Here is a 14656-nt window from a genome sequence, read left to right on the forward strand (position 1 = left end):
CTGGGGGGTGGGGGACCAGGACAGTGACTTCTCCCATACTCCCTGGTAGCACCACCCTTTCTGCTCCTTTGGCCCCAGGTGCAGCGTAAAAACAGGCGGAGGTTTGATCGCAGCATTGCGGCAGCCCCCTTGACTTCCCTGCTCACACCTTGCAGATGCCCCTGGTTCACGTACCCTTTGCTGGAAGAGAGCAGGATGCAGCCCCAAGGTCCCGAGGAGCTAAAGCTTGGGAATACTTAGTGTTAAGTGATAAGGCATGCAATGTTATGAAATAAAATAATAGTGCTTGCAAAATTACAGGAATCAAGTCCATGCTTTGTTTTGGGCAGTGACCCAGCGGGACTGCAGAGTTTTCCTCTATTCCTTTGCAAAGCTGACCCAGGCTCCGGTAGGTCCGTGGCTGATGTGTGATGCTATTGCTCTGGATCCAGAGCAGGGCAGCAAAGGACCTTTTCCCAGCCCGGCCTCCCCTGGACATCGTTTACACAGACAGGCGGCCCACCCTGAACCCGGCCAGGCCAATGCCGGATTGCAGAAAGCACAGCTCCGTGCCCGCGATTCCAGGCTGATGCCGTCGGTTTCACTGGGATTTATTTGAAGGGCAACGTGGGTCAGGCTGCAGCCTTAATCCTCCCATTCTCTTTGGGCAGCAGAGACAAAGAGGGGCAGGTTAGATTTTTGGAACGGTGAAGGAAACCTTTCCAAGCTGGGCTATTTGAGAAGGAAGTGCTAAAGGTTGTGTTTGCTCAGGCAAACAGGCCAGCCTGGCTGCTCACGTTCCGTTGGGCGAGAGATCTGGGAAGCTCCAGGCAGGGGGTAGAAGAGGAAAAGAGGCTGTTTTCGGACAGCTTGCTAAGCCCCAAAGCCCAGCGAAGAAACAAACAGGTCCTCCATCTTACTCCTCTGTTGCACACCACTCCCTGACACCAGCTTCCGCCTTGTGTCTTCTGAACCCAGATCAGCTGCTCTTCTGGGTCACAGGGACCAGAATCAGAACTCGATGCTTACAAACTTCAGGTTCCTAAACCTCAAAGAGCAACTGTTTGGGACCTCTGCAGAGGAAATCCAAGTTTGACAGCAGGGCTGTGTGATGCGTGCGTCTGCACAGACTTCTTGCCTGGACTTTTCCTCTTCAGACACGGGGTGTAGCGTGGCGGGAGGGGGTGTGTGTGTGTGCTGAACCCTGGAGTGACATTACCCACAGAGCAGAAGGATCTCACAGCAGGGCTGGCTGGGTTCCCTGCGCACAGAAGTTTGGAAGGTTCAGGCATGCTTGGTGCCCGGACAGGAGACCACTAGGAAATCCCAGGGATCGACTGGGACATCTCAGAAGGGAATGCCTTGTTGCGTCCAGAGTGCTACCGAAAACGCTACACGTGGGTGTGAGTGTTCATTCACACGGCGTTCTCCATGGAGGGGCACCAGAGTGCGGCGGGGCAGCAGCCTCCTTTGGAAGCCAGGCAGACGGGACGCCCTCCCCAGCCCGCCGCTCTCCCAGCCCCGCTGCCTCAGGAGGACGGCCGGCCGCCGCCGCCGCCGCCGCCTCCAAGGGGCTCAAACGCGGCGGCGGCGACTCGTGCCCGGCCGGCCTTCCCCTGGAGGCGGGCCCTGCCGCGCGGCTAGAAAAGCGCCCGCCGGGGGGCGCAGGCGGCGGCCGGCCATGGAGCCGGAGGCGCTGCGGGCCTTCCGGGCCCTGGTGGAGCGCGTGGGCGGGCGGCAGCACCTGCTGCTGGTGGGCGAGGCGCGCGCCGGCGAGCTGGAGACCTTCGCCCGCGACCTCTTCGCCGAGCCGGCCAAGGACGAGCCGCCCGCCGCCCCGCCGCAGCCGCAGCCGCAGCCGCAGGAAGAGCCGGCGGCACCGGCGGCGCGCCGGGCGCGGGTGCGCGGCGGCGGCCGGCCGTGGCGGGGCTGCCCGCTGCTCTTCGCGCTCTTCCGGGCCGGCTCGCTGGGACAGCCGCGGGAGTGCCGCCGCCTGCGCGAGATCCTGCGCGACGTGCGCAGCCAGCTGCCCGTGGGCCCGCTGGCCGCCGTGGTCGGCGTGGTGCTGCTGCCGCCGCCGGCGTCCCCCTCGGAGCGCGGCGGCGGAGGCGGCGCGGAGGCGGCGGCGGCGGAGGCGGCGCGCCTGCGGCTGGAGGCGCTTCTGCGGCGGGTCTTCCGAGAGCGGCGCCACCCGCGCCCAGGGCTGCCCGACACCCTGCAGGCGGTCGCCTACCGGCCGGGGGACGCCCAAACGGCCGCCGCGGCCAGGGAAGCCGCCTGCCGAGCGCTGCGAGCCGCCCTCAAGCTGCGAGCAGGTGCGACCCGGCGGGGACGCGGCTTGCCCGCCGTCCGCGCCCCGCCGCGGAGGCGCGTCCGAATCGCGGCGGCCGGGTCTGCCCCCTCGGGTCCCCGGCAGAGCGCCCTCCGGGGAGGTCGCGAGGCGCCGGCCTTGCAGAGGGACCCGCCGGGGCGCCCCGAAAGCGGAGGCGGGAGCCGAGCGGGGGTCGGGGAGAAGCGCTTCCCCCCGAAGAGGCGCGTTCCCGGCCGGCGCGCAGAGGGAGGCGGCCGGCTGAAATTGAGAAGGGCGGTGGGGTAGACCTCCGGAGGGTTGCCCGACCAACGTTCAGGGCGCGGGTTTAAAACGTTTTTTTTAAAATGTTGCACTCAGGAAAGCAACTGTCTTAATTTTGGGTGGAGACGCTTAAACCTACCAGTCATTGGAGTCTTTCGAAAAATTAACCCATTGGCCGGATTCACGCAGGAGTATGTTGGCTCGTGCGAACCCAGCCAGTGGTGGTTTATTCAGTAAACCAAGGTTAAATAAGGCATTGTGCAAGAACACAGATGGTGGAAGCTTGTTGGAAACCTAGGGATGAGTTAGAAGAGGAAAACAAGAGACTCGGCGGACATTTTTTAAGTTGACTCTGAGATTCCTGTCCCTGCTAACAGAGCAGCTCCAACATGCTTAACGGGAGCAGGTAAATACCTCGTAAATGCATTTACACAACCTCCTAAGCTTAGCGAGCGATGGGCTTCGCTAGTTTAATGCCGTAGCAGGCGATGCCAGCCCAGGTCATTTGGTTAATTTTGAGAATATATATGGTGCAGACCCAGCAAATGGAACAATTCGGCTTAAGTAGGTTGTGTGAATACATCCAGGAACACGGACATACCTGCTAGGGCAGCTTGCTCCCTAATGCTTCACCTCCCTTGTTGCTCTGGTAGACTTTTTTGGAGGGAAGACCGAGGCTGCGCATGACTTACTGGAAGTGTTTCCATCCCAGCTGCTGGAATGATAGCTCAGCATGGCTTGTTACCCAGGCTGGTGACGGTGACCTCACATCCTGCAGTGACTCTTGCAGAGATACAGCAGGCAACCCCCTCTCCGGATGAGGATCCCATGACGGGATCCCATTATGCACTGCAGTCGGGGATGCCCACGGGGTGTGTGTGTGTGTCGGAATAAGACCGAGTAACTTCCTCACCAAATTTGGACTGAGCCAAATGCAGGATTCACACCTTACGCCAAAACAGAATGTAATTTCCATGATTCGGCTTCATGCAATTCCAGGGGTTGTATTTGTAAACACAGGCTGGATGCGTATAACGTGCCGAAATAGGTCAGTTAGACACTTAGCAGATGTATTCACACAATAGGATGAGCTTTATTAGTGCTAACCATGGTTTGATTTTCCGTGGCTTAACCTTTTGTGTGCAAACCCAGCCTATTCAAGGTATTGTGTGAACCTGGAAAATGACCCATGTTAGCAAACTCTGTATACGCATACATGGTGTTCTGTGATGCCAGCCGTGGCTTATGTACTAAAGAATGCGTGAATCCAGTAAATATATCTATTTACACCATTAACATATCTGACTGGTTTTACCTCTTTCATTTCACAGAATCCCAAAAGCAGAAACTCCCTGCCTTCTTGTGGTGCATCCCTTGGGGCAGAAGGGACGAGCATTTTCACACAGACGCAAAGTCAAATGAAGGTAAGGGGGCCTTGGGAACTCTTGGGTGCTGCAAAAGAACGCCGTATTTTGGCTGCATTCCCACAACATGCTTAACCTGGATACTGAATGAACCCATTTTCTGGAATCACAATACAATGGACAATAAACTGATTAAGCAAATCCCTAGGAAGGACGAAAAAAGCTAAGCACTGGAAGGTGAGTTCACACAAAGCCCTCAGCTGTAATTGGACTGTTTGGTTTATTTATTCATTTCACGATTTATAAAGCCGCCCAACTCAGTGTGACTCTGGGCAGCGTACAACATAAACATGCAATAAATCAAGAATTAAAAAAACATACAACAATAAACAGGCAATATATAAATACAAAATCTAAAAGCTGGTTGTGGCCTAGGGCAGGTTGTGACCTCAACCATTAAGATTTAGTGAGATATGGAACAGGCCATTATGGTTTGCCCAAACCAGGGTTAAGCCATGGTTTAGTGTGCTATTACCAGAAGTAGCCCTGGGTGGTCTGGAGCTCAATTAGAAGACATACTTTATCAGCAGAAATCCCCAAGTTCTTTCCACAGTGAGCTCTGAAGGCCTTTTCAGTCAATGTTTCTCAACCATATTCACTGTAAGATGTGTGGACTTCAACTCCCAGAATTCCCCAGCCAGGGAATTCTGGGAGTTGAAGTCCACACATCTTAAAATGGCCAAGGTTGAGAAACACGGTTCTAGATGATTAATGCATGTAACACTGGCCTTTATAATGCCATACCCTGAACCAATGCTCTTTTTTCTCAGCGTAGATGCCCTACAAGACATAGAAGAAGCCATCGCTTTGACCAACATTGCACCCAATGGGAACTGTGAAGAGGCCTCTGGGGGGTTGGACTCTTAAGAGCCCCCAGTTTGTTGCTGCTCGGGGGGGCTCTGTGTTCTTCCCATCATCTTTCGGGAAGTAAAAAGCTCAAGCCTGGGATCATCCTCACGGGCTCCGTGAAGGAAGCAGCTAGCGGCTCACCTGGTCTGTGATCGTATGCTCTGGAGCCGGTTTTGCAGAAAAGACGCTGCTTTGCGTCCTTTCTTCATCCTTGTTCCGTGGACAGCCAGATAAGCAGATCTTTCTATTCTGTTCTTAGGCCCACAAAGACGGGTGCTCTCTTGGCAGAAAGGATGCCACTGGGGTTCCCGAGTCTCACATTTGAAGAGGCACCTTCCACACGTTGTGATGGACACGGGACAACAGAAATGTCAGCATATCATTCTTGCCAGATCTGACTTGTCCGTCTTTTTTTTTTAAACTTGTCTGCTTTGTTCTGGAATCACTGTCTTTAGAAATCATCTGCAGGATCAGAAATCTTTAAGCTTGGAAGTAAAAGAGAAACAATTGATGGTGGTTTGGAAAACTTTCCCCTTTGTTCTGTCCCTGACTGTGGTTTCTGACCGTGGCAAAGAAATTCTGCTACGTTCTTAATGAAGATACACGTGGAACCGTATGCAGTTACTCACCCTTGTGGTTACTCTGGCCCTTGCTGTGTTTTGGAAAACTACCATACACATGGTCAAAGCTTGCAATATGTTCATCAGAACAAATGATTATGCATTTTTACAGACATGATTAAAGCCTGCAATACATTTTGCAACAAAATAAATTTGTCATTGTCCTCAAGAAAGGCTTCCTAGATGCTGTATTTAGTAGGCCCATTCTTTACTTTTATGATTTCTTTGAATCTTGGTGAGATAGTAAGGTCCTAAACTCCCATACCTTATAATACCCTGTGGCAGAAAGCAGACACACTGGGATAGGTATGTAATCTTTGAAAGAAAACAGCTTTCCATGTCTGATGGATGATTTATTCATTTGTTTACTCAAGGGACCATCATCTTCCAAAATGCTTCTTTTTGCTTATGACAGCAGCATTGGTTTTGGGGAGGTTTTTTGTTTTGTTTTTGGTCAGACCATATTGCTTCTGACTCATTTCTGAGGTATGGGTTCAAAGCAGATTTACTTAAAAGCATAGTATAGGGCAGTGTTTCTCAACCTTGGCAACTTTAAGACACGTGGACTTCAACTCCCAGAATTCCCCAGCCAGCCATGGGGAATTCTGGGAGTTGAAGTCCAAGCGTCTTAAAGTTGCCAAGGTTGAGAAACACTGGTATAGAGAGAGAGAAATGAAATACGCCGTTGAGGTCCTTGGGTTGCTTCCTATTGAGCCTGATTCAGGACAGTAAGATTGTAACCTGGTTTATCTGATAGACCCCAGTTTGGGAAAAAGATGTTTTTAAGAATAGTCACACAGAAGGACTGGAAGGAAAATTAAGAATCCAGTTCATTTAATAATTTTAATGTTTTCAAGCATCCCACTCACTGCTTCTCTCGCAGATACATTGGTGAAGTTTTAAAATGCTTATAACTTGTTTACTCACGATGAACTTAGCCACTGTTTACTCAACCCAGTTTTCTGAGTTTGCACAGATGGGCTTGCATAAGAAGCAAGCCAAAAATGTGGTTTCAATTTTTTGGGTTGTGCAAGTCCAGCTACTGAATTATAGCAAGAGAGGGGCAATGTTACAGAGAGATCCCATAATTTGTTCACCAATTTAAACTGTTTTTCAGGGACGATTATAGCAGATAGGTCCCTCAGCAATGGAATTTCTTTAATTGAAGCTGGTTCCTGATAAGTTTTGTAAATGTTTGACTGGATTCACCCATCGTATTTGAATTGGTTGTATTGAATATACTGTGGTGGTTGTGGTCACATAACACATAAGCCCTTTAAGCTTACAAATCAAAAGAGAATGGCTTCATATTTCACTGCAAGCTGTAAGGTGGTACATTTGAATTTGGCTGGTTATGTTCCATAAACAGAATATCCACCTTCTCCCTTTCTCTTAAGAGAACTTTGTGCCTTTGGGCAGAACTTTTTAACGCATTTTCATGGTGCACCTTTTGGATTTCTGTCTGATAAGCAGCCATTCATGGCATTGGATCCTTGCCAGTTCAATGGCTACTTAGAGCTAATCCTCTTTCAAAGAAAGACTAAACAGCAGATGGGAATCCTGGGTGTTGTAGCTGTTGCTAGTTTTCCAGAAGCATTTGTCCTTGCTTGTTAGACGGAGCTGCATGGCTAATGGCTTGGTATCTGAGGAACCACCTCTCCCCATATAAACCTTTCTGGCCATTAAAAACTATTGCAAGGCATGTGGACCGTTTTCCTGCAACACTCCTACCTAAGAACACGGTCCCCTCTCACTTAGCTATCCAACGGGGGCAAAATACACCTCTTGAACTGCTATGAACTGTGACTTCATTGACAAACTTTGTAAATTGAAGACCCAGTCCGGCTGGGTTCTGCAATTTTATTAGCAAGTACCCCTATCTCACAGGAAACAAATCCTGTGTTAAATGATAGCTATAAGCAAAGAGCATTTTCCTGTGTTCTCTAGAGAGCTTCTGAGGGAGCAACGGAAAACTCTAAGGGACTGATCTGTTTATCTCTGGCATATTTCACTTGCTTGCAAACTGCCACAAGGTGGCCTTATTTGGTGTACAAATATGACGAATAAACCTGTATATTTATAAATAAAAAGAGTAAAAAATAACAAAATAAACATATTGCAAAATACTAACCAGCCTCCAGTAACTTTCTTCTAAAGGAAAACAAACCCTAGAAAACAGTTTGCAAAGCTGGAGTAACAGGCTGTGTGCAACAGCGACAGAGATCACACATCTCAGTGGCTGGTTTGGTTTTCAGTATCATGGGAACTTGGCTAATTATGGCCTACAGGTAGTCCTCGATTTAGGACCACAATTAGGACCGGAATGTCCGTCGCTAAGCGGTGTGGTCGTTAGGTGAAACATCTTGTGACCACGTTGCTTAGCAATAGCAATCTGGACAGCCCCAGTTGCCATCATTTTAAGTGAATGTCCAGTCGTAGGTGAGGGAACTTCCTGCTGGCCTCCCACAATCATGTAAGTGGGGAAGCCAGCAGGAAGTTGCAAGTCTCAGGAGCTGCCAGATTGGGGAGGGAGTGAGAGGATGCAAGTGGCAGTCACATGATTGCAGGACACTTGGCAACCGGTCATATGTGTGAACCAATTGCCAAGGGCCCAGACCGTGATCGTGAGACCTCAGGGGTGGCGCAATGGCCGTAACTTCGGGCACGGGTTGTAAGGCCCTTTGTTCAGTGCCGTTGTAAGTTTGAATAGTCGCTGAACGAATGGTCGTGGATCAAGGACTACCTGTATTTAACAGTCCTTAGACCACAACTTAGCGTATGAGGAAATGCTACTTTGGAATTGGTTCAATAAATTACTGGTTTTTTCCTTCAAAATCATCTGGGACAATACAGGAAAACCTTAGAAAATTCTTCAACAGGCAGAAATAAAGAGTGATATATCCTTGATCAGAAGAAAGTCATGCCAGTCAATTAAAAAAAAAATCAGAACCAGGCAAGTACACGTATCATCGCCTGGACTGTCTGGATTCATTCTTGGAAGAGTGGAAAACTGCTTAGCTAGCATTGCCTTTTTTGCCTCTCCTTTTTTTTGGCTTCTCACCATTCTGACTTCATGGTTTTGGTCTCGCCCTGTGCCAAATCCAAACAAGGCAAACTGCATCAGTTGCACGTGTTATGTATTATTATTAAGTTGGCACCAGTGTTGCATTATGCTTTGCTGGTTTTAAACCTCTGGGTGCTGCCCAGAGAGACTACCGTGACATGCCTGGATAAAGGGTTTAAACAAATAAATAAATACATTCACACCGCCCACTCTGAGACTTGAAGGCTGAGGAGCTGCATTGATACAACAATCTAAGCTTGGTTTGGTCTGATTTTTAGCGTTAGTTTTAGTCCCAGAGCCACAAATTGTGAAAGGGGTGGCTTTACAAATCTTTTCAATAAATAACAAATATTGGTTAGTTTTTCTTGGGGTTTTGCCCTTTGTGTGAATCTAGCCTGTTTCACAACCTCAGCACCTTTAGGATGTGTGGACTTCAGCTCCCAGAATTCCCCAAAAAAGGGAATTCTGGGAGTTGACATCCACCCAGGGAATTCTGGGAATTTAGAAATCTTAAAATTTCCAAAGTTGGGAAACTCTGGTTTACTGTGTTCTCTGAACTCCCACTAAGTGAATTCAGATTAACACAGGCAGTTTTTACAGTACTAGAAAGCTGGCAAGTTTTATGAACGAGGTTAGTGGCCTCTGTTAATAAAACAGAACGAAAACGCAGAAATTCGCCTCCCAAGACCAAGCCAGCCAGTCTGGGAGCGCTCCTATGCGATTATCAGCCGTAGGGCAGGCAGAAACTCAACAGGGACAGCTTCACCGACCTGCTTTAGCAGCCTCAGCGTCGCCTTCCCCTAACACCCCCCTCGCCTCCGCCTCTTTTGGCTGCTTCTCTTTCATCTTCCCCGCCTCTCGAGCCCAAGGCCGTCCGCAGCTTTCCAAGCAGGCGTTTGCAAAGGGCGACCCCACTCCCCCGCCCTACGGTCGCTAAGAAACCGGGCCCTGAAATGGGCCTGTCGCCGTCGAGGCTGTAAAGCGTCACTTCCGGGTTTGCTCCGGAAGCGGCGAATGCGCTTGGTCACGGGCTGGAAGCGGCATCTTCTCGGAAGTCTCCCTCGCTGCGCCCCTTCTCCGCCCCGGGAGCGCCGAGCCGGCCGGGACCGCGACCTCACGGCGCCATGATCACCTCAGCCGGTGAGCGAGCGAGCGAGCGAGCGAGCGGGCGCCTGCCCACCCAGAGGGCGCCCCGGACCCTTTCCGCTGAGTCAGGCAGGGCCCGAAGCGACCCCCCGCCTTTCCGGGGCGCCCGGCCCGGCAGCCGCCCCCCGCGGTCGCTCCAGCGGTGGCGTCGAAAGCATAAGTGCGCCTGGCAGGCGGTGGGCGGTTTGGGGTTCCCAGCCCCGCGTGAACGCAAGGGGTGGGTCGCCCAGCGGGTTACCTTGGCTCTCGGATGACCCCACGCGTTGAGGCCGTGTTAGACTCCGGGCCGTAAACGGAGGGGGCGGCTGGGTTCACACGACATGCGTGACACGCCAAGGCAGGTGATCGTCTTTACCTGACCTGGTCACGTGGGTGGGGCGAATAGTTCATCAGCTTCGGGGGGTTGTCCTAGTCCGGGAAATGGGGTCAATGCATTAAACTGAGGCATAGTGAACTGTATCGCGTGAATGCAGCCCTTGCCCTGGTAGTATGTTAGCTATAGCGGGTACGGCTAGGATATATTCAGCTTCCTCTGATTACCCAGCCTGGTCCCTCTCTACTTGTTTTGGGAACAGTGGAGCCCAGAAGATCCAGACCAGCTGTTCCCAGTCTTGTGCCATTTCGATGTGTTGGAGCTCAATTCACATAATCTTTAGCTTGTGGGAAGACGGGAATCAAAGTCTTAGATGTCTGGGACGGCCCAGAGTGGGGAAGCCTGGCGCACCTGAGCATCTTTTTAAACCAAAGTAGACTTTCCCAACCTGGCACTGTGCTAGCTGAGAATTGTAGTCCCAGTGCATTGAGAAGGCACCAGGTTGGAAGCCAGAGGAGCAGAGAGGACTGGGTGCTAGGAGGAGAAATGTATTTATTACCCCGGACAATTTTTTTTTACAAATCTGCCGGATTTTCAAAAGCCTTGAGAAGTGATTTTCCTGTCTTGTTTTTGGAACCCTGCAGTTAGAACTGCCAAGTGAGTTGTTTAGATTTACAAACCTGTGCTTTTTACTTTTGGTGTTCCTAGAAAGCATTAACAACACTTCATAGCGTTCTTAGTTTTCACGAGGAGGAGCAGTTTCCAGCCCTTAGAAAGTGAGATGCCTTTAATCATAAAGGCTGCACATAAAAACAGGCCACATGTGATAACCTGGTGATAAATGAGTGGATGGGAATTAACAGAACTTGAAGTTAGCTCCCTTCTGATATCATTTTCTGTCTTGGGGCCATTGATTTGCAGTTAAAGGATACCTCTTATTTAAGACTCCACAACTTGCGTCCAAGTAAGCATGCTTAGAATTGTTGTCTAGGTCTTGTTCATTTCATTTTAGTTGATATTAGAATGTTGTTTTATGGTTGCTTTGACTGCAGTTTTCTTGGCAACATTTTTGGAAGTGGACTCCCATTGCCTTTTTCCTAGGGCCGAGAGGGAGGGACTGGCCCGAAGTCACTCACCCTAGGGCAGGACTGGAACTCAGAATCTCCCAGTTTCTAGCCTGATGCCTTTATCCACTACAGCAGCTGGCCCTTGGCTTGCCGGTAGCTTCTTCCTAAGGATGAGAGAGAGGGACTGGCCTGAAGTGACCCAGCACAGGGGACTGGCAGGACTAGAATTCAAGGTCCCCTGGCTTCTAATCCGGAGCCTTCACCACTAGACCAAACTGGCTCTGTAGAATCAGAATAGTTGGTGATAAAGTTTCTTTGCTATTAAAAGGTTGCACTAACTGTAATTATCAAAAATCAAGTTCTCATGTCTAATTTTGTAGATATTTAATCGCACTTATTCTCTTTACTGTAGCAATACTGAAATAACCCTGTTTATTTTAAAGTATAAATTCGATATGATGGTTAATACTTTTTTTTTTTTTTTTTTGCAGCTGGAATTATTTCCCTTCTGGATGAGGAAGAGCCAGAACTCAAGGTGGGCTTGTAAGCTTTTGGTCTGAGTTCAGAATAAAAGTACATCAGCATCTGAGGGTTGACTTACAATATTTTTAAAACTTAAGATTGTCCCGGGTGTTACTTTTTACTGGCTTAAGAACTCGAGATTGCTGTCTTCAAGTCTGTACATACTCCACTTTTAAACAGTGGGATTTTCATCATCAGCAATGTTGCCGCTATTCTTAAAACAATTGGATAGAGGATGTGAATGGAAACTGAAATACTTGATATTTGGATTAAGTTAATATAGTTCTCAAAATCATATGTTGGAAGTAGCCACAAGCGCTTTCATATCTGAGCTTAGTGCAATTAATTTAGGCTGTAGTGTCATCCTGTTGAACAACCAAAAGTCTTGATAAACCACTGATGCATTCTGGTATCTGGTGATAGCAGGATGGATTCAGAAGAGACAACTGTGGGCAAGAAACCAACAAATATTAAAGTCTCTGAAAGTAGCTGTAATAGTAACAGCCATTTTGAACAAGGTAGTCCTTTGCTTGTGGTGAGGAAGAGGTCTGAACGAAGAGGAGTGGGGGTATTCCCCAACTGCTGCACAGTTGGCCACACATGCTTACAGTTTTGTAGTATATTCAGCACACTTCTGGTTGAAAACATGAGGAAAAGTTGGAAGAAGTCATGCAATGTCTTTGCCACTATCTACAATCTTTAGTAGGACTCCTTTTTGAGAAAGATATATCTAGTCCAGCTTCCCCAAATCTCTGCTCTCTGCTGTGATAGGACCGTGACTCTCAGACTTTGCCCACCCAGCACGGTGGTCATAAGTAAAGGTAAAGGTTTCCCTTGACATTAAGTCCAGTCGCGTCCAACTCTAGGGGGCGGTGCTCATCTCCGTTTCAAAGCCGAAGAGCCGGCGTTCGTCTGTAGACACTTCCGTGGTCATGTGGCCGGCATGACTACACAGAACACCCGTTACCTGCCCGCTGAAGCGGTCTCTATTAATCGACCAGATTTGCATGTTTTCGAACTGCTAGGTTGGCAGGAGCTGGGACTAGCAACGGGAGCTCACCCCGTCACACGGATTCGAACCGCCGACCTTCCGATCGGCAAGCTCAGCAGCTCAGCGGTTTAACCTGCAGCGCCATCCGTAGGCTGATTCTCAGCAAGATGGTTCTCTTCCTGGGCAAATATTACCGAGAAATTTGATGGTGATAACTTTTTCACCCTCTTTGGCAAGTGCAAGGCCACATGTGCCAATATGGAATTTGTGCCAGAGATGGTCTTACCCTTTTGCCCTACCAGCCACTTGCTGGAGTTCTGTGTTCTTGCAAGTCTAAATGCGGTGGTTTTCATTCTTTTCACAGGAATTTGCTCTCCACAAACTGAACGCCGTTGTCAATGACTTCTGGGCTGAGATCTCTGAATCAGTGGATAAAATGTAAGAGAAAAAGGTTATGTCTCAGATTCAGAGCAGTCAGTTGAAAGCCTGGGGTAAAATGTATCTGTTGTTTCTCTGGGATGCTTCCTAGGTTGAAATGCTAAAGGAAACGATGTTCACAAAGGGCTGTACCAAACCCGTCCTTCCTTCCTTCCTTCCTTCCTTTACCCACAGTGAAATTCTGTATGAAGATGTTGGGTTTCGTAGTCGGGAGTTTGCTGCTTTGGTGGCCTCCAAAGTGTTCTATCACTTAGGAGCTTTTGAAGAATCCCTGAACTATGCCTTGGGAGCTGGCAACCTTTTCAACGTCAATGACAATTCTGAATACGTAGAGACCATTATCGGTAAGTCTGTGCGCTGCAGCTGGAAAGGGCTTTGCCCGGCTGTCCTAATTCAGCAGTCTGTACCAAAAGGTTCACAAAATACTCAAACGTGTCTCAGCCCCGTGGCTTTTATGAAAACGGGAAAGATGCTTCGTGTGTCATACTATTTTATGTTAGAGGATATTTAATACGTTTTAATGCACTTAAATGGAGATGCCAGCTAGGTCTTCCAAAGAATATTGAAATACATGGAAGCCTAGTGCTGAAAGAACAGGAGGTCACCCTTAACTTGGGTATTGACAGTTACGTTGGAAAAAAGCAGCCCTTTGTAATTGTTTTATGTATTGTTTTTAAAGCATGAAAGTTGAGATTGGCAGAAATGTTGAGTTCTGAACTCAGCATTAGAGGCACATATAATCATCCTCTTGCGTGATTGATTAATAGACCCAGTCCATAAGACTTTGTGTCATGTTCATCGTTTCAATGTTCTGTATACATCGTAACGTTTCGCATGTCACTTTTCTAACCCGTGTTTGCGGGTTGGAAATTTCCAGCCGTGCCGGGCTGTAATCTTCTTGCTGCAACTGTGGAATGTATGTTTGGGTTAGTGACTCGGTTCAAGGTTACTTTCTCAGGCCGATGTGGGTAATGGTTGCTAACACCTGGGAGGGGGTGGTTGCTAGGAGGGAGGAAGGGCGGGGCTGGTTTTGAAGCGAGGGTTTTTAGTTTGTATTTGGCGCGCTTTTGCTCATTCTCAGCTTTCTTTGTTTTGCATACTATTCTTTCAATAAATCAGTTTTCATAAAGAATCCCCTTGTGAGACTGAGTATGTCAGAATAGGCAACCATTACACTTTGGTTGTGTTTATAGATTCCCCTTCTTTTCAGATGACAGTAATCACAATATAGTACTGAGAAATGTTTTCATCAAACCTTTTGGAATACAAAGCTTTTTTCAAAACGTAACTTTCAGATTTTCCTCTAGGTTATCAGGCATGTTCGTAATTAGAACAGATCTGTAAACATTAGAGAATGTTAAAGAATTTTGCTCTTTTCCCAGCAAAATGCATTGACCATTACACCAAACAGTGTGTGGAAAATGCCGAACTGGCTGAGGGGGCCCAGAAAGCAGTCGATCCTCGCTTGGAAGGGATCGTAAACAAGATGTTTCAGCGCTGCTTAGACGATCACAAGTACAAACAGGCCATCGGCATTGCCTTGGAGACCCGCAGGCTGGATATCTTTGAGAAAACCATTTTGGAATCGGTAGGTGAAAGCGGGGTGATGTGAAGAGGTACTGTTTAGGATATTTATATCATTTTGAGGGCATTGCATGCTTAACTCTATTT

The 14656-nt window shown here is 48.7% G+C and overlaps 2 protein-coding genes across 2 annotated transcripts in view; both read left to right on the forward strand.

The window, feature by feature from the left end:
• Positions 1 to 1660: 1660 nt before the first annotated feature.
• Positions 1661 to 5559, forward strand: C6H2orf72 (chromosome 6 C2orf72 homolog). Its single transcript, XM_063306283.1, has 3 exons — positions 1661 to 2294; positions 3883 to 3975; positions 4751 to 5559. The coding sequence occupies exons 1-3, from the start codon at positions 1661 to 1663 to the stop codon at positions 4840 to 4842; spliced, it is 819 nt and encodes a 272-aa protein (XP_063162353.1). The 3' UTR covers positions 4843 to 5559.
• Positions 5560 to 9515: 3956 nt separating this feature from the next.
• Positions 9516 to 14656, forward strand: part of PSMD1 (proteasome 26S subunit, non-ATPase 1) — a 110630-nt gene continuing 105489 nt past the window's right edge. The window contains exons 1-5 of the mRNA XM_063306298.1: positions 9516 to 9648; positions 11526 to 11569; positions 12912 to 12985; positions 13160 to 13329; positions 14368 to 14573. Of these exons, the coding sequence (XP_063162368.1) occupies positions 9633 to 9648; positions 11526 to 11569; positions 12912 to 12985; positions 13160 to 13329; positions 14368 to 14573 (510 nt within the window). The 5' untranslated portion in view covers positions 9516 to 9632. The remainder of the gene's footprint in view (positions 9649 to 11525; positions 11570 to 12911; positions 12986 to 13159; positions 13330 to 14367; positions 14574 to 14656) is intronic.

The sequence above is a fragment of the Candoia aspera genome, chromosome 6, assembly GCF_035149785.1.
Source record: "Candoia aspera isolate rCanAsp1 chromosome 6, rCanAsp1.hap2, whole genome shotgun sequence".
Classification (NCBI taxonomy): Eukaryota; Metazoa; Chordata; class Lepidosauria; order Squamata; family Boidae; genus Candoia; species Candoia aspera.